A 17,654-nucleotide genomic window follows, 5' to 3' on the forward strand; every position below is an offset into this window, starting at 1 on the left:
TTACATCATCCAATGCATTGTTCTTTGGGGACACTGTGACATTGTTGTCCATCAGGCTGGGTCTGGCCCCAGTGATTCCCAGCTGGTGCCCTCGAAGGGAGGGGTGTGTGCGTGACCACCCTGACTCACCCAGGCTTAACTCTCTTCTCTCTGCAGTTGGTCCTTCGGGGTTTTGCTCTGGGAGATCGTAAGCCTTGGTAACTCCCTCGGCCCCTCTCTCTATTCATGTTCCCCACTTCCACCCCAACCGTCCCATCTCAGTCCCAAATTCTGAGGCATGAGATGGTTTACAACCACTGCCCTCCCCCTCCCCGTTCCAAGTCCCCACATTCCAGGCCCCAAAACCATGGAAACCTATCTCCAATCGCTCAGTCACATGGCCCTAGTTCATCTCACCCACCCCTACTGGAATCTCCCTGGAACAGTCCCTGCCCTGGTGGGGGGCAGGGGACGGCTCTAAGGCCAGGCCTTCTCTTGCAGGGGGCACACCGTACTGTGGAATGACGTGTGCTGAACTCTATGAGAAGCTGCCCCAGGGTTACCGGATGGAGCAACCTAGGAACTGTGACGATGAAGTGTATGTGAGGCCCAGCCCCTTTCTCGCCCACACCCTTGAGGGCCCCCAGGCCTTTGGACTGCAGTGCAGGCAGTGCCCGACTTCAGCAGAGAGTCAGGGGTGTGCCGCTTCCCAAGCCTGAAAATAGGCTGGGACTGGAGGGTCCTGGAACTTCTGTCTGCTCAGATTGAGTCAGCGTCACCCCGCCCCCACCCTGCCCCCCACCTCCCAGGCCTGAAAGGCAGAGACCTCCCACTTACTGTCCTGTCTCATGGCCGATGATGCCTCACACTCACACACACTATTCACACCAGGCCTTGAGGTTAGTGATTCTTCATCCCCAGAGCTCAGGATCCTGGACCTCTCACCTTCCAGGGCCCAAGGACCTATAACCTCCCATCTCCTGGGCCTGAAAGTCAATGACACCCCACCCCCCCCAGGACCTGAGGGTCAGTGTTCCCCCAAACTCCAGATCTGAGAGTCAAACCTCCAATCTGCAGATTGGTGATGCCTCACACTCACCCACACACATCCATACCCCAGTCCTGAGGTCCATGTCCCCACATTCCCAGGTCTGAAGGTTGGTGACCTCCCCCCATAGGTATGAGCTGATGCGCCAGTGCTGGAGGGATCGTCCGTATGAAAGGCCGCCCTTTGCGCAGATCTCCCTACAGCTCGGCCGCATGTTAGAAGCCAGGAAGGTGAGAACATCTGGCTGGCCCCAGGAGGGGAGGCCAGCTCCTGGAACCTGGCCATTTAGCTCAGTTCTGAAGCCCATCAGTATCCTCTGGGATCCTAACTTTGACACCCCGTGTGTCCGTCCTTCTGCAAACTTAATGAGCCTGTCGTCTATACTTTAGCTGAGTCATTGATAAAAGTGTTGACACAAGGTCAAGCACAGATCCCTGGGTCCCTCGCCTAGAGACTTCTCCCTGGGTTGTCACTGAGCCCATCACAGACTCACACCTCGTTACTCACCTAGTCCTAACTCCATCTGACTGTCCTCTCATCCAGTCCACACATCACCATCTTCTCCCCACAGACTTTGTGAGAAACAGTTGAATGTCTTACTTGACCCTGGCCAGGCATGTTAATAATAAGTATTCTTCATAACTCTGAATTGTCTGCAGCTCTCTCCTCCTAGCCTCTGTCCCTATCCCCAGAAGATGGGCCTTCCTTTGCAAAGTCGTAGAATCTGGGGCTGGAAGGGACCCCAAGACATTTAGAGAATGTAGCTTGTTACCTGTGCCTTACTAGGGGGAGGGAGGAAGATTATTCCTAGAGGATGGTCCTAGAGCTACCCTCTGATGCCAACACCCTCCTCTCCCTCTCTCTCAGGCCTACGTGAACATGGCACTGTTTGAAAACTTCACCTATGCAGGTATTGATGCCACTGCAGAGGAGGCCTGAAGGTCTGTGGTGGCTCTGTCCTGCCTGCTGACCCTTCAGCCCCCTGGTGGACAGATGCACACAAGTCGACCTCGTCTAGCATGAGACCACAAAGCTCCTGTGACCTCGGACCAAACCAGCCTCAGTGAATCATATTTTTAGTTTGGTGAATAGAAGGGGTACAGATGGCAGTGCCAGGACCCCTGTGCCAGCTCTGGACAGCTCCTGCTGCCTTTCCTCCAGTGCACCTACTCCTCCTCCATTGGATTATTACTTGCCCCTCCCCAATAAGCAAACCTCTCTCTCTGCATTTACTCCTCCCCCTCATGCAGATACCTTCCCCACGTAGCCCTGCCCCCTCCTATGCCCTCACTGGGGGCAAATAGGGCCAATAAAACATTGGTTATGCCCCAGAGTCTTGCTATGGTGGAATTCTCTCTGGCCTTACCCTTAGATTGGGGGTGGGGGAGGGCAGTGAGAAAGGTTAGATGAGTCAGATATGATCCCAGGGTGGCTACTAGGACTCCTGGAGCCTGAACTTGGGCCCTGCCTCACACCATCACCCTCCTGGGGAATGATTCTCCGCTACATCAGGTCAAGAAAATTTATTTAGCAGCTAGATGGAGGATGGGTCAGAGAGGAGAGGAGAATATGGGTACCACTGGGAGATGGTCAAATTGGTCCAGGCAGACATAATGAGGGCCTGAACAAGAGTGGCAGCTGTGGAGGGGGATGGATGGAGATCTGACAACTGATTGGATGGGTGGGACAGGCAGTGAGGCAGTCAAGAGTCAAAGGTGACTCCAAAATAACAAATCTGAGTAACTGGAGGGATGGGGAAGAAGGTATAGAAGGAGATTTGGAGAAGGGCTGGGTTGGGGAGGGAAAGCACGAGTGTCCTCTTAGACATGTTGGGATTGGGAAGCCAACTGGACTTCCAGGTAGAGATGTCCAGGCAGCCATTAAAGGGACAGCAAGCCATTAAAGGAACTCAGGCTGGGAGTCACCTGCCCATGGAAAGGAGTTGACTAAGTGAGGGAGTGTTTTAGGTGAAGACCCAGGAGAGAGCACTGAGTGAGACCCACAGTAAGAAGGAGGGACAGAGGGCACTTGTGACACAGATCCAGACAGTGGGAGAGTGCCTTCCATTCAGAGGTCAAGATACATTTTCCAGGCCAATTCAACCCAAGCAACGTTAAGCAGATGTCTCCTCTGTGCCGGCACTGTCCTGCCTGGTGGGCTCACAAAGACAAGAGAAACAATTGTGCCTGCCCTAAAGGAGCTGCACATACCACATTATGTGTGTGTGTGTGTGTGTATGAATGCGTATATATGTATATATTTATGTGTGTATGTGTATGTATATGTGTAAATATATATATTATATATACACTCATACAGAAAATATTTTAATTTTTATTTATATATTATATTTTGTTTTATTTATTTTTATTACACACACACACACACACACACACACACATACATATATGCCCATTAAGGGGGAAAGCAGAGAGCACTGACAGCTAAAAGAACCCAGGAAGGTTTCTGCTAGGAGAGGGCATGGGAGACAAGTGCTGAAGGATGCTGGGAATTCGGAGAGGTAGAAAGCACAATCAATCAATAAACATTAAGAGCCTACTATGTGCCAGGCATAGGAAAGACTGCCTATGGAAATGCAGGGAAATGGAAGATGGGGTACTAGGTTTGAGGATGAGCACGCTGGCTGATTGGGCTGAAACAGGAAAGTGTGATGGGAAGAAGAGGAAACAGTGTGACTAAGCCTAGGAAGCTGGGTTGGTACCAAAGCCAGAAGGTGTGTATTGGATCCTAGGGAAAGAGGGAGCCACTGACGTGTAAAGCAGGAGAGCTGGTCAGACCTATGCTTTAGGAAAATCACTTTGGCAGCTACGGGAAAGAGAGGGGAAGGAGGAGATACAGAGGCTGCAAGACCCCCCTCCCCAAGGTTATTACGATAATACAAGCAAGTGATGATAAGGGCCTGCACCAGAGTGGCAGCCATGTGAGAAAAGGACAGATGCAGGAGATGTTGTAGAGATAGAAACAACAAGGTTTGCAAGTGATTTTACAAAAATGATCTCATTTGTATCTCACAGTAACCCTGTGAGGTAGACTTCATCACTACACCCATTTCACTTGGGTCAATACTTATGAGGAAACTGAAGTTCAAAGTAATGACCCAGAGTCGCAGAGCTCCTAAACGCCAGAGATGGGATTCCAAAGCCTTACTGCAAAAGACTAAGAGAGATCCAAACAACAATAGCCCAGACAAGTCAAGACTCTGCTTGAAGACCCTCGTGACAGAGAACTCAATACCTCCTCTCATAAGAGCAGAGACTCTCAGAAGAGACCTTAGACTATGTTTTCAGTTCAGTCCTTTTTCAGTTGTGTCTGACTCTTCATGACACCATTTGGGATTTTCTTGGCAAAGATACCAGAGTGATTTGCCGTTTCCTTCTCCAGCTCATTTCACAGATGAGGAAACTGAGGCAAACAGGGTTAATTGACTTGCCCAAGGTCACACAGCTAGTAAGTGTCAGAGGCTGGATTTGAACTCAGATCTTCCTGACTCCAGGCCTAGCAGTCTATCCCCTGTGCCACCTAGTTTCCCCTCGGAGTTTGGTAGTCTTGTCATTATTGCCTCAAGCATCCTTTCTAGAATAAACCTGACAAATGGGCATTACTTAAAAACTCCCAAGGAAGAGGAGTCTGTTTCCTCCTGAGGCAATCCCTTCTACCTTCAGAGATCTCTGATCCCGAGGAAGCTTTTCCTGGAATCAAGGCAAAATCAGTCTCTTTGCAGCTTCACCACCACCAGTGCCACCTCCTCCACCACCACTTCCACCAGCACCACCACCACCGCCACCAGTGCCACCTCCTCCACCAGCACCGCCACCACCACCACCAGCACTACCACCACCAGCGCCACCACCAGTGCCACCACCACCAGCAGCAGCAGCAGCAGCAGCAGCACCACCACCACCACCACCACCAGCACCACCACCACCACCACTACTACCACCATTGTCCCTGGTTCCTCTCAAGACAGCTACCTGGGTGGAAAGGGTGCTCAGTTCCCAGAAGGTTTACCATCAGGGTACAGGGAGTGATAAAAGGGTTAGAGGTACAGGGAGGAGCCACAGAGTTCTCACAGGTGACCAGGAGAGGCTAAGTAGGTAGCCAACATCTCTAACTGGGCTAGCAGCATTAGGGAGCTCTGGGAGCAGGATTCTGGGACCCCCTCAACAAGGTGGCACAGTAGATAAAGTGCTGGGCTTGGAGTCATGAAGATCTGAGTTCAAATCTGGCCTGAGATAATTACTAGTTGTGTGACCTTAGGCAAGTCACCTAACTTCTGTCTACCTGAGGTTCCTCAGCTATAAAATGCCAATAACAACACCTCCCTCCATGGGTTATTGTGAGGCTCAAATGACATAATAGTTGTAAAATCCCTTAGCATAGTGCCTGGAACATAGGTACTACACAAATACTATTATTATTTTTTACCCCCGAAGAGACTGGGGCAAGGGAGATGCTAACCTGGACCTCCTTGGCCCACAGCCTATGGGTAGGGGGTGGCCTCTATTGTACTGCTATAGGGTTGGGGATGAAGGGGGGACAAAGAACCAGGCTATCCCAGTGCCCACCTCCTTCCTCTCCAAGTCTACCCCACCTTCCCTCACAGGTCCCCAGACTTCCTCCTCCCAGACCCCAAGCCTGGGGCCCCAGTGTGGTCAGGGATCAGTTCCTCTCCGGCCCCTGGGCTGCCCAGAGCTGGGGCTGGGGCTGGGAAAGGGAAAGGGACAGGACGTAGGGCCATATCTGACAGGAACCTGTGGGCCTGGGGTAGAGAAAGAGCTGGGGCCCAGCTTCCTGAGGGGAGGACCAGGGTCGCATAGCCCACATGCCCAAAGGATGCCAGCCTGGGTGTTCATCCTAGTCATCTGCTGCCTCTTCCTCTTGCCCAGCGGGGCTACCACCCATGTCAGCAATGAAGGTAAGGGGGCAGAGCAGAGGCCCTGTGTGTTCCCCCCACAAAACCCTCCCCCAAAGCCCTGGCATCATAAGGTAAGGGAGAAAAAGAAAGGAAGGAGGTGAGGGGGACAGAGGAGAGGTAGAAGGACACAAGGGGAAAGGGACAAGGGACAGGGGGAGGAGGGAGAAAGAGTGAGGGACAGAGAATAAGGTGAGGAGAGAATGAGAGGGAAAAGGAGGAGATACAGGGAAGAAGGGCAGAGTGAAGGGGAGATAAAGCCTGGAAAGAGGAGGAGAGAGAGAGCAGGAGAGGCCTGGAACATTGACTTTCCTGGGGGTGGTGACACTGTTGAGGGGGAGGTTAGGAATATTCAGCCAGGAACTGAGCGGCAATAAAGTACCTACTGTGCTTACCACTGTGGGAGACGCAAAGACTGCAGCCATATAATACACAATTTCCCCCGTCACTTCATCTGAAGGGGGCTAACATAGGGTATGTTGGAAAGTTGTGACTGACCAGGGCATCTACAGAGGCATCCTACAGGGGGTGACCTTTGAGTCGGTCTGGAGTTCAGCAGGAGAAAGGGAAGGGAGAAGAGCATCCCAGGCCTCAGAAACCTGATGGCACAGAGAGAGAAGAGGGCAGGACATTCAGGATAGGATGAGAGGAGACCTTAATTCTCTAAGTGCGGGGACCTCCCTCTACCAATGCAATCTGGCACCTTCTCTAAATCATACAGAGGCTGAGACATCTGCCTAGAGCCCTGAGAGGGTGAGAGTGACCCAGCCAGTAGGCATCAGATGGGAGACTCGAACCCAGGTGTTTCCAGTCCTGCTGTTAGCTCTCTATCTGTTAGGCCAAGCTGCCTCTCAAATACCCAGGGCACAGGAGTAGGGGAGCTGGGTTTAGGGACTCAAGATTTAGAATAGAAAGGGAGTATCCAGTCCTTCAAAGACCCAGACTCAGGGTCATCCAGCAAATAGCAGAGCTGTGCTCTTTCCATGCTGCCTCTCAGATTCCTCTCTCAAACCTCAGTTTCCTTAACTGTAAAATGGGACAATAATGCTTGTACTCCCTACCTTTCAGGGTGAACCTTAAGGGCCAATGAGTAAGCTATGAGAGGCAACAATGGGGCCTGGTTGGTGGCTGGAGAGCTGGCCTTGAGGCCAACAAGGCCTGAGTTTGTCTCTGACCCCTACTGACAGTATGACCTTGGACAAGTCACCTAACATCTCAGTTAGACTCTCTAAGGCTAGAAGTGGCAGAGAAAGTGCCACGCTGCATCAGTAGCGGGAATCTCTTCGTCTGGGAGTTCCCTAGACAAGGAAATCACTGCTATAATCCTATTATTATTAATGAGTTAAGGGACCAAGTTTCACAGGAATGTTTATTCAGGGGCAGGAGTGACAAGAGACAAAGCTAGGATGATGAACTGATTCCAAATATGAAGGCCTTGAATGCCAGGCAGAGGAATCTGAATCTGAGGTGGGAGGTAATAGGGAGCTGGCTTTATCCCAGCAGTTCCTTTGATGAGTTAACCTTGTTTCTTCTCCTTGGTGGTTCGAATCCTGGGACCATCCAGAAGCTGCAAGCACTTCCTGGCCCTCTAGAGGCAGCTAGATGGCTCAATGGATAGAGTACTGGGCCTGGAGTCAGGAAGACCTGAGTTCAAATGTAACCTCAGATACTTACTAGCTGTGTGACTCTGGGCAAGTCACTTACCCTGTTTGCCTTAATCCACTGGAGAAGGCAGTGTCAAACCATTCAAGCCCTAGCAACTGTATTTGATGTGCTGTGATCCACGGGTCACAAAGCGGCCCACCTGACTGAACAACAACAGTACATTGAGGGTTTCTGGTTTTGTTTGTTAACAAAGGAGTGACTTGATGCTATCTAGGGATGAGATCTGGGAAGCAAACACTGCCTCCTCCAGAAAGCTGGCTGGCACGCTCTCCCTTGGCCCTTTTCATTCTGGGCCGTGATTTAGTTGTGCTCATAGCCCAGGAACATTGGACAGAGTTCAATACAGGATCAAGTGTCTAGCTTGCTATCCTTTCCTCAGGGCCAAGGGCCCAGGGCCAGCTCTGCTCCAGACTGAATTCCATGCTCTGCACACTGGACAAACATTTATTAAGCACCTAGCATATGCAGGCGCTGTGCTAAGTTATGGGATACAAAGAAAGAGAAAGGACCGTCCTGGCTCTCAGGGAGTTCACAATCTACTGGGAGAGAATATGAAAACAAACTGTACAAACAAGCTAGAGACAGGATAAATTGTCATTGGAAAGAGCTGCTACCCTTACCAGAAGCAGCTCCCAGCTCTCCCTGACTGCCGAGGTTCTTTTGCCCCAGCTCTGGCTGCCTCTGCCGATCCAAGGGGGTCCCAATTCCTCCTTTCAAAAAGGAGTTTTTACCCAGAAGTCAGTGGCAGCCTCTGTATCTGACTCAGTGCCAGAGTTATCTGCATTGTTGCAAGAGCCCAGGAAGCTCCAGGGGCCCACTGTACACCCCAAGACTACACAAAAGCCTCCCGAAGGGCCATCTGTCACCTGTAGAGAACTCCCTGTGGGGCCTGCTCAGCTCCTTGGGCCACCATCCTCCCCCCACCCTAGCCCTCCCCGGGTCTCTCCCGGGCAGCCTAAGAGCTGGACCACCAGGCACGTGCCGGACAGGCTAGCCGCCTCTGTCCTCCTGTAGGTCCAGCTCGGGATCCAGCTGTGAGCCCTATGCCTCTGGCCAGGCCAGACTGTGGGAGAGCGAACAGGCCCTGGCCCGGCCCGGCAATCCCTAATGCGCTGGCCTTGCTTTTCGCTCCTCCCCAGATGCCTCACTCCTGGCGGAAGAGCCCGAGCCACTGCGCTGCTTCTCCAAGCAGTATGAGGACCTTACGTGCTTCTGGGATGAGGTAGAGGAGGAGGAGGAGGAGAAGGAGGAAGACTGCGTTGAAGAAAAAGAAGAGAGTGGGGAGGAAGATCCAGGGCCCTACAAACTTTTCTTCGCCTACCCCGGGTGCGTGCATTCCACACAGCAATTAGTCCCAGGCAACACCCACTGGAAGGAAATGGGGTGTGGGATGGGAGACTAGGGGAGAAAGAAGTGGCAGAACCAGAGGAGGGGAGGGAGCAGGACAACGGCACATCTCCTCCCTCAGGACCTCCACCGACCTTGCCCCCACTATACTAATCTGGGAAGCCTAGAGGGGCCCCAGCGCTATCGTCTTTGGAGTGGAGGAAGGGTGGGTAGGAAAGAGAGAGGAGAAAAAGGCTACGGGGGGGGGGGTGTGAGACAACCAGAGGAGGGGAGGGCGCAGGATGGCAGCACTCTCTCCTCTGGCAGTTCCCACGCCAGGAGAGCACAGGGGCCTCCGGGGTCCCTTAGATCCGTGCCCGGCCCGCAGGGAGGAGCCCCAAAGGTGCCCACTGAGCTGCCAGAGGCTGCCCGAAGGAGGGCTCCGCCACGTTTGTCAAGTCCAGCCTGCAGACGGCGGCGTGCGCCTCTTTGCCAAGCTGACGTTGTGGGTGTGGGACCCTGCCAAAGACCGAAACCGGACCCAACGAGTGCTCAGCTTGGAAAACGTGGGTGAGGCCCTGTCTCTGTTGAGTGCTGGTGTCTCCTCACAGCCCTGTCCCCCCCCACACAGTCCTGTCCTCTCTCCTCATAGCTCTCTCCCTCCTCACTCAGAATCATAGAACTTAAAAGCTAGAAGGGACCTCAAAGGCACCAGTCCAAACAGCACCCAAAAAAGAACCCCCACTCCAACATACCCAGGCGGTGGACATCCAGCCTCCAAGAAAGGTGAAGGTGTCATCTCCTGGGATGGCCACTTTCCATTTGGGGACTGTTCTAATTGTGAGGAAGTTTTTAGTTTTTTCTGATATTGAGTCTAAACTTATCCCTTTACAACTCCTTGCCCCCTACCCCCACCCCTGGTTATTCAAGCAGAACAAGTCTCCAATATGTGCAGTCCTTCAGATACTTGAAGGCCTTCTCTTCCCCAAACATCGGGGGTCCTTCAAGCATTTGTCAACATTCTTCTTAAAATATGTCACCCAGAACTTAACACAACCTTCCAGGTGTGGTCTGAGCAAGGCAGAGTACAGAGAAACTGTTAGTTGCCTCTCCCAGGGATGCAGCCCAGAAGCTTTTCTGGCTTCCATACTTCAGTGAAAGGTGTTCAGGGGCTCTCAGTGCCCCAGAATGTTCAGGCCTCAGCTGGACAAAGTGTGTGTGGCCATCTAACCCCACCCTTCTGCCTTTGGACTCATCTTACACTCAGGAAGCTGATTTTCTGCACCCTACTATTGCAAGACTGCATTTATGCGACTGAATTTCATCTTAGTAGCTGTGACCGAAAATAATAATATTGCTAGCATTGTATAGTGCTTTAAGGTTTGCTAAGTGCTTTTAAAATATTATCAAAAATATTATCTCATTTTATCCTTACAATGACCCAAGGAGAGGTAGGTGTTATTATTTTAAAGATGAAGAAACTGGGGCAGAAAAAAATGAAGTGGCTTACCAAGGGCACTTGAGATGAAGATGGAAGAAGAGGGGGCCTGACAGCTAGTAAGTGTCTGAGGCAGGATTTGAACTCAGGGCTTCCTGACTCCAGGTGTAGCTCTCTATCTACTGCTTCACCTAACTGCCCCTTCTAGCCTGTTCAGGTCTCTTGGGCTCTTGACTTAGTAATAGTAATAATTAACAATAATCTGACATTTAGATAACAATTTTAGATTTACAAAACAGTTTATACAATCAGCCCATGGAATGCCACAAAAACCCTATAAAGGAGGTAATGCTGAAGCTCGGAGAAGAGGAATTAAGCAACCTACTTATCAGAGTCATGCCTGTAGTACATGGTGGAGAGGGGATTTGAACCCAGTTCTTCCTAATTCCAGGTCCAGTGTGCTATCCACTGAGCCACCTGGCTTGCCCATATAGCCTGTCCAGGTTGTTTAGGTTCCTGAACATCTTCATCATCTTCATCATCATCATCATCTTCTTCCTCATCATCACTGACATTTAGATAGAACTTTCAGGTCTGCAAAATACTTTATACACATCATATCCCTTGGGACCTGCTGGATCAGGAATCAGAAAGACCTATGTTCAAATCCTGCCTCAGACACTTAATAGCTGTATCACCCTGGGCAAGTCATTTAACCTCAGCTGTCTCAGTTTCCTCATCTGTCAAAAGGGAATAATAATGGCACCAGTCTGGCAGGGTATTTGTGAGAGTCAAATGAAATAATATTTGTAAATTGCTTTGCAAACTTTAAAGCACTAGTTATTAGTATTGCTAGATATGTAGCTACAGTTATGTGCTAGTTATCACCATCAAGCGTCAGCATTATTATCATTATTACCCTGTCAGGAAGGTATTACTGAGGCGGAGAGGGATTCAGCAATTTGCTCAGCATCACACCTCTAGCAAGCGATGGAGGCTGGATTTGGACCCACGTCTTCCTGATTGCAAGTCTAAAGCTCTTTCAGCTACACATTGTTGCTCTCTATGCTACACAACAACACGTTAGCTCACCCTCACAGATTCCCATCCATAGTAAAATTGATGAACCTGCCATCTATGCCTTTAGAAGCTATTACTAAAAAGGTAAAGCAGCCCAGTGTCAAACATGTATCTTTGGGACACTCCACTGAAGACCTCTTGCCAAGGTGACATTGAACTACCAGTAACAGTTCTTGGAGTCTGGTCATCCAACTAGTTCCCAGTCCAGCTAATTTTACTATCCTCTATTTCCACATCTCCTCGATTTTCCAAAGAATAGCATGAGATACTTTATGAAATGCTCAGCTGAAATCTGGATAAATTACATATATGCCATTCCCTGGATCTGTTAGTCAAGTAACCCAGTCAAGAGAGAAAATAAGGTGAGTCTGGCAGGACCTGTTCTTTAGGAAACAAGGCTGGGTTATTTGTAATTACTCTTCCTTTTCTAGTGGTCACCTCATTAATAATTTATTATAGAAATTCTGCCAGGAATTGAAGTCAGATGCAGTGACCTCAACTTTGTAAAAATCCATCCTCTTTCCTTTTTCTTCTTCAAAATATATTTTTATTTATTTCATTAAATATTTCCCAATTACATTTAAGAAAAAACTTTTGGTATTCATTTTTTAAATTCTTGAGTTTGAAAATATCACCCTCCCTCCTCCACCCTTTGAAAGGAAAGCAACATGATGTCGATTCTTATATACATGAAGTCATGCAAAACACATTTCCATATTTAGCCATGTTGCAAAGGAAAACATACAAAACAATCTTTTTCCTTTTTCAAAAATCTGCTCTTCTCCAGCCACGCAGAATTTCTCCCATTCAGCATCTTCAAGTATCACTACCAGAGATTGGATAATCCCATCCAAAGCAATTCGATGCTGGGCATCAGAGATGCAAAGGCAGAACCCAAAGTTCCTGCCCTCAAGAGGCTTACTTTCTGCTAGGGTAGCATCTGGTCCAGGTGACTTGAACCAGCACCGTGTGCTCCCTCACTAATCTTCTCTTCCATCTCAGCTCCCTCTTGGCTACTTCAGTTCAGTCCTTTCCAGGGCAAAGAGAACAGCCTTCTATTGGTTGTCATTGTCATCAACTCTTCTATCCCTTCTCTGATTGTTTTCTCTTTCCCAACAGAGTAAAAATCAAATGAAACCAAATTAAAACAAAACCCTGATGCTTCAAATTATTCTCTTGTCTTTAGCTTTCCTTGCCAATTTCCGTTTATTTCGAGCTTTCACTCTTCTGACATGGTTCTTATAGGGCCAGCTCTGTCTGTTTTTATTGATCCTGTTACTTTCCTTTGCCTCCATCTTCTGTATGTATCATTTCAAAATTGAAGTTGGTTGATAAGTTCCCCACACATTCACATTGGTCTCTTCAGACACCTTCTACTTTTCTTCCTCGTTAGAGCTATCTCCTTTTGGGTCTTCAGAATTGCATTCTTTAGAGTTTCCAACTGTTCCTGGGCTGACTTCTTCAGCAGGATTGCAATCCATGGGACCCTGCCTATCCTTTCCCTGAACCCTTGCAAATCTGCTCTCCCCGAATCGATGGTTATGCCCAGATGTTCTCTCCTTCTCTATCACAAACTCTAAGAGACAGTGGTGACTTTTCTCCACATTTCCCCTTATTCCCCTTGTCAGTGCCTTCACCTTTAGAAAGATGAAATTATCATCAATCCGTCAAGAAGTTATTAGCTTCTCTAGCTGTGTGACCCTGGGAAAGTCACTTAACCCCAAATGCCTCCAAGAAATTATGAGCTTCTACATTTTTGGAAGAGAGAGATCTCCAGCATACATTGAAACCTCCCATTATATCATCATCATATCGATATCATGCATGGTAGGACCTCTTTTCCAAACCCCTTATCTCTTTCCTGTTTTTATGCAGGCAGTCTGTAGTCTGGAAAATTTCCCTTCAATTTCTGCCTCCACTCATCTTCCCTCATGCTTTCTTCCTCTGGTTCCTGGATTTCCTTCCATGAGCTTTTTTCCCTCTCTATTCAATCCCTTCCTGCCTCTTTCCCCACGTCTTTGGAGTAAAGTATATCCTTCCTGAGCCATATTCCTATCATGGATTTCATCCCACCAAGTTTCATGATTATTAGTCATCCCATCTGTTACCTTCCCTTTGTGCCTATTTATGTATAGACAAATAAGGCCATATGTTTTTCTACCAGCCTCCTTCTTGGATGTTTTCTCTTGTGAATATTTGGGTGTCTACACTGCTTTTCTCCTTCCTACACTGTAGCTACTCACTATAGTATCTGGCTTGTTGGAAACACTGGGGCAACTTTCTCCCTTCCCTTTCCTTTTCAGTTAAAGCTCTTTAGATTTATGAGGCTCTGGGCCACTTCTCAGTCCTGTCCTCACTCTTCAGCCTTGTACTTACAATCCTGTCCATCTTCAATCTCTTGAAGGGATCGTTTATGGTGGTTTGGGGAGTACTCAAGGTGGTGGGGGGCATTTGGAGTGGCTGGGGAAGCACTGAGGTGGTCGCTCCTCTCCCCTAGGCCTGCCTGCCCCACCAAAGAACATCACTGCAATGACTTCCGGTCAGACTGGGGAGCTGCAAGTCACGTGGGAGGTGCAGCCCTCAGAAATTAGTGACTTCATGCAGCATGAACTCCAATATGGCCCTTTGGACCCCAGCAATTCTGCTCAGCCCACAGTCACAGCGCTGCTTCAAGCACCTATGTGCTGCCCATTCATGAGGTGGCCACACACCCAGCCACACCAGGCCACTGCAACCCCTAAGCCTGACCTGACTCCAGCTCAGCTTCCAGGGACCCAGTCTATACAGCAGTACCCTACCATCGAGGGACCCTCCAGAAAAGGATACATGAGCCAGGGACCTGCCATCAGGGGACATACAGTGCCACAGCGGAATGGCCCAGGGCAGCTTGGGGCCACCAGAGAAGTACCCAGATTTCTCTGGCCTCGTCTTCTCTCATCCTAGGCCCAGAACATTTCCTTTGGTTATGGACAAAAATGACAATGCAGCTCCCTAGTACCCCATCTTGAAGGCTATCCTTCCCCTCCTCTTCCCCAAGATGACATGTTCAGAGTTTGGAGATTGAGGTCTCACGTGGCCCAGGAATTATCTCCTTTCTCAGGGACCACTTCGGGGCCAAGTTCATTATTGATGAGTCATGGATTCATCACTAATTCAGCCCCTCTGAACCACCAACTTATCAGAAGTATAAAGGAACCCAGTATAAGGGCTCTCCCCGAGTGAGGGATGATATCCCCCAGGAAGTTGGTCTTGGGATAAGAACCACCCACTACCTTTCTATAAGATAGTGAGCTCCCCATTATTATAGTATACAAGCAAAGGTTATGATAGGGATATGGTGGGCAGGGCAGACTACATGGAGTGGGGGAAGGGAAGTAGATTAGAGGAACCCTAAAGTCCCATACATCTCTGAGTCTCTGATTCAGTGTTTTCCCCCCCTCTTCAGTCCCAAGAGCTAATCGGTGGAAGCTGTATCATCTCAGGGTTTCAGCCTGGGATCTCATATTGGCTCCAGCTCCGGAGCAAGCCTGATGGAATCTCCCTCAAGGGTTTCTGGGGACCATGGTCATCTCCTGTAACAGTAACCCTGCCACAGGATGCAAGTGAGTCACCTGGGGGAAGGGAGGTTGATTGTGTAGAGGGACAGGGATGGGGAGAAAAGCAGAATTCTCCACCCACACACACACATACACACACACTATGCAGGAGAAGTTACTAGGGGATGGGGGGGGTGAGGAAGGAGGTTTGGGTGGGGCCCAGCACAGTCTCCCTCTCCCTGGCCCAGGGGAAATTGGGCTGCAGTGCTTTACTCAGGACCTGGAGCACATCACATGCCAGTGGCAAGGACCAGCCCATCCCACCGCCTCACATGGCTACTTCTACCACTGGAGACCCAGCAGCTGCCCTAAGAACAGGTGAGCAGGCAGGCATGAGCCAGCAGGGCTGGCAGTCTGGGTAAGGACTGGGGTAAGAAGAGGCCTGGGTCTAGGGTCACAGAGCTGCTCCAGTGAAAGATAATGAAGAGTCAACTCTCTCTCCTTTACCATCCCTGTGTAAGCCATCATCAAGCTGACCTGGCCACCATTCCTCTGCAAGGTCAATCAATCACCAAGCACTGATTAAGCATTTATGCTGTGCCAGGCACTGGGCTAAGCGCTGGGGATACAAAGAACATGCTCCCTGCCCTCAAGGAGCTCACAGTCTAGCCCGGAGACAAATAAGGAAACATACAGACACAATAGAAAGTAGATACACAGTAACCTCAGAGGAAAAGGCACTGGGAGGGGTGAGGGGGTTGGAGCAGGGCCAGGAAAAGTCTGGTGTAGAGAAGGCTGGGCTTGGGCTGGGTCTTGAAGGAAGAGAAGGATTCTAAGAAACAGAAGAGGGAAAAGTGCATTCTAGGCGTGAGGAGCAGCCAGTGCAAAGGCACAGAGCCCCATCTGAGGAACCCCAAAGCAGGATTATCGAGTGCATGAAGGAGAGTTATATGTTAAAAGGGTGGAAAGGTAGGAGAGCTGTAGTCAGACCCACACTTCAGAAAATCACTTTGGCAGTGAAGGACAGATGAGTGAGGATGGGTCTTAAGCCAGGGAGAACAAATAGGAGGCCGTGGCAATAGTCCATATGAAAGGGGATGAGAGCCTGACTAGGCTGATGGCTATGTGAGCAGAGAGAAGGGGAAAGTGAGATGTAGGGCTGGAAACAAAATCTGGCCACTGCTTGGATGTGTGGGATGAGAGAAAGGAAAAAGATAAAATAATAATAATAATAATGGCTCAAATGTATATGGTCCATTAAGATTTGTGGAGAGCTTTATAATGTTATCTGATCATAACAACAGTGGGGGGGGAGGTGTTATTATCCCCATTTCACAGATGAGAAAACTGAGGCAGATAGAGGTTGTGACTTGCTAAGGTCACACAGGAGAGGCAGGATTTGAATTCAGGTCATCTTGACTCCAAGTCTAGTGCTGTATCATGATTCGTGAACCTGGATAACATGGAAAACAGTGGTGCCTTTAACAGTAATAGGGAAGTATAGAAGAGGAAGAGTTTGGGGGACAAGGAATAAATTCCGTTTTGCACATATCAAGTTTGGGATATCTTTGAGGCCTCTTATTTGAAATATCCAATAGGCAGGGGGTGATATGAGACTAAAGCACAGCCTGGGGCTGGAGCTACAGCCAGTCTGGCTGGAGATGGTAATGTCTCCTCTGAGAATTAAACTAGGGAATGAAAAGTAGTTCATGAAACACTCACTCTGTGCAAAGTGCTGTAGGTACAAATAGAAAAGTGAGACAGCCCCTGTTCTTCCTGTGCTAATGGGTGAAGACAATATATATAGGAGGGCTCAGCTTCTAGTCAGCTGAGGAAAATGAGTCCTTAGGGGACAGTGGTCAGGCAAATGGTAACGCATCTTCTTTATGGTATCTTCTATCAGTAAACCCTCATTTGTTTCTGGTGCCAAGGACTTCTGGGGTAAGAACTTGTCATTTTCAGAGCTTTAGTTGCTGTGGCTTCTGGGAAGGCAGGGGCCACAACCCCCATGAGGCAGTTGTCAGGTCCCATCTCACTGTGGGGACATGGCTAGAAGCAGGACCTGGGATGGGGAGGGGTGCTGCTAGTCCCTGGTCTCGTGGCCTCAGACTCCTTGCAGAGTCTGAGGAAAGTGGTGGTCAAGGTGGTGGCCGTGGCTTAACCCACCTGGCATGTGCCAACCCCTGTCTCAACCCTCAGAACGCCTTGCTGCATTGTTCTTCAGTTAGAGTTGGTGGTAGTAGGGATGGAGGACCCCTTCTCCCACTAAGGTCGATATCATGGATAATGGCTAAGGAACTGAGCTGGAAGCAGAGACACTGCTAGTCCTGGGCCTTTGGATTTATTAAGAAAGATGATAGAGAAAGAAGCCCTCAAAGTTCCTTGCAAGAATCAGGCACTTGGGCCTGAGCAGGTCTGTTTGACTTCATGCCAAGGGAACTGATTAGTTTTCTCTGTCCTTGGGTCAAGTTAGGTCAAGTCAAGTGACACTTATTAAGTGTGCCAGGCTCTGTGCTTAGCACTGGAGGTCCAAAGAAAGGCAAAAAGCAGTCCCTGCCCTCATGGAGCTCACAGTCTACTGGGGGAGACAACAGGAAAATGACTACATGCCAACAAGATAGGCAGGCAGATAGAAAGAATACCAAGAGA

General features: G+C 49.4%; 2 protein-coding genes across 3 annotated transcripts in view; both read left to right on the forward strand.

Annotated features, from left to right (window-relative positions):
- Positions 1–2,360, forward strand: part of TIE1 (tyrosine kinase with immunoglobulin like and EGF like domains 1) — a 30,788-nt gene extending 28,428 nt beyond the window's left edge. The window contains exons 20-23 of the mRNA XM_020975462.2: positions 157–197; positions 481–577; positions 1,158–1,257; positions 1,895–2,360. Coding sequence (XP_020831121.1) covers positions 157–197; positions 481–577; positions 1,158–1,257; positions 1,895–1,966 — 310 coding nt within the window. The 3' untranslated portion in view covers positions 1,967–2,360. The remainder of the gene's footprint in view (positions 1–156; positions 198–480; positions 578–1,157; positions 1,258–1,894) is intronic.
- A 3,506-nt stretch (positions 2,361–5,866) lies between these two features.
- Positions 5,867–17,654, forward strand: part of LOC110200195 (cell division cycle protein 20 homolog) — a 36,044-nt gene continuing 24,256 nt past the window's right edge. The window contains exons 1-6 of one of the 2 annotated variants that reach the window (XM_020975394.2): positions 5,867–5,963; positions 8,765–8,951; positions 9,279–9,517; positions 13,967–14,373; positions 14,915–15,071; positions 15,254–15,383. In XM_020975394.2, coding sequence (XP_020831053.1) covers positions 5,882–5,963; positions 8,765–8,951; positions 9,279–9,517; positions 13,967–14,373; positions 14,915–15,071; positions 15,254–15,383 — 1,202 coding nt within the window. In that variant the 5' untranslated portion in view covers positions 5,867–5,881. Of the gene's footprint in view, positions 5,964–8,764; positions 8,952–9,278; positions 9,522–13,966; positions 14,374–14,914; positions 15,072–15,253; positions 15,384–17,654 lie in introns of both variants that reach the window. The other variant, XM_020975395.2, reaches the window with a different exon arrangement.

This window comes from Phascolarctos cinereus, unplaced genomic scaffold (genome assembly GCF_003287225.1).
Source record: "Phascolarctos cinereus isolate Bilbo 61053 unplaced genomic scaffold, phaCin_HiC Scaffold_5;HRSCAF=322, whole genome shotgun sequence".
Taxonomy (NCBI): domain Eukaryota; kingdom Metazoa; phylum Chordata; class Mammalia; order Diprotodontia; family Phascolarctidae; genus Phascolarctos; species Phascolarctos cinereus.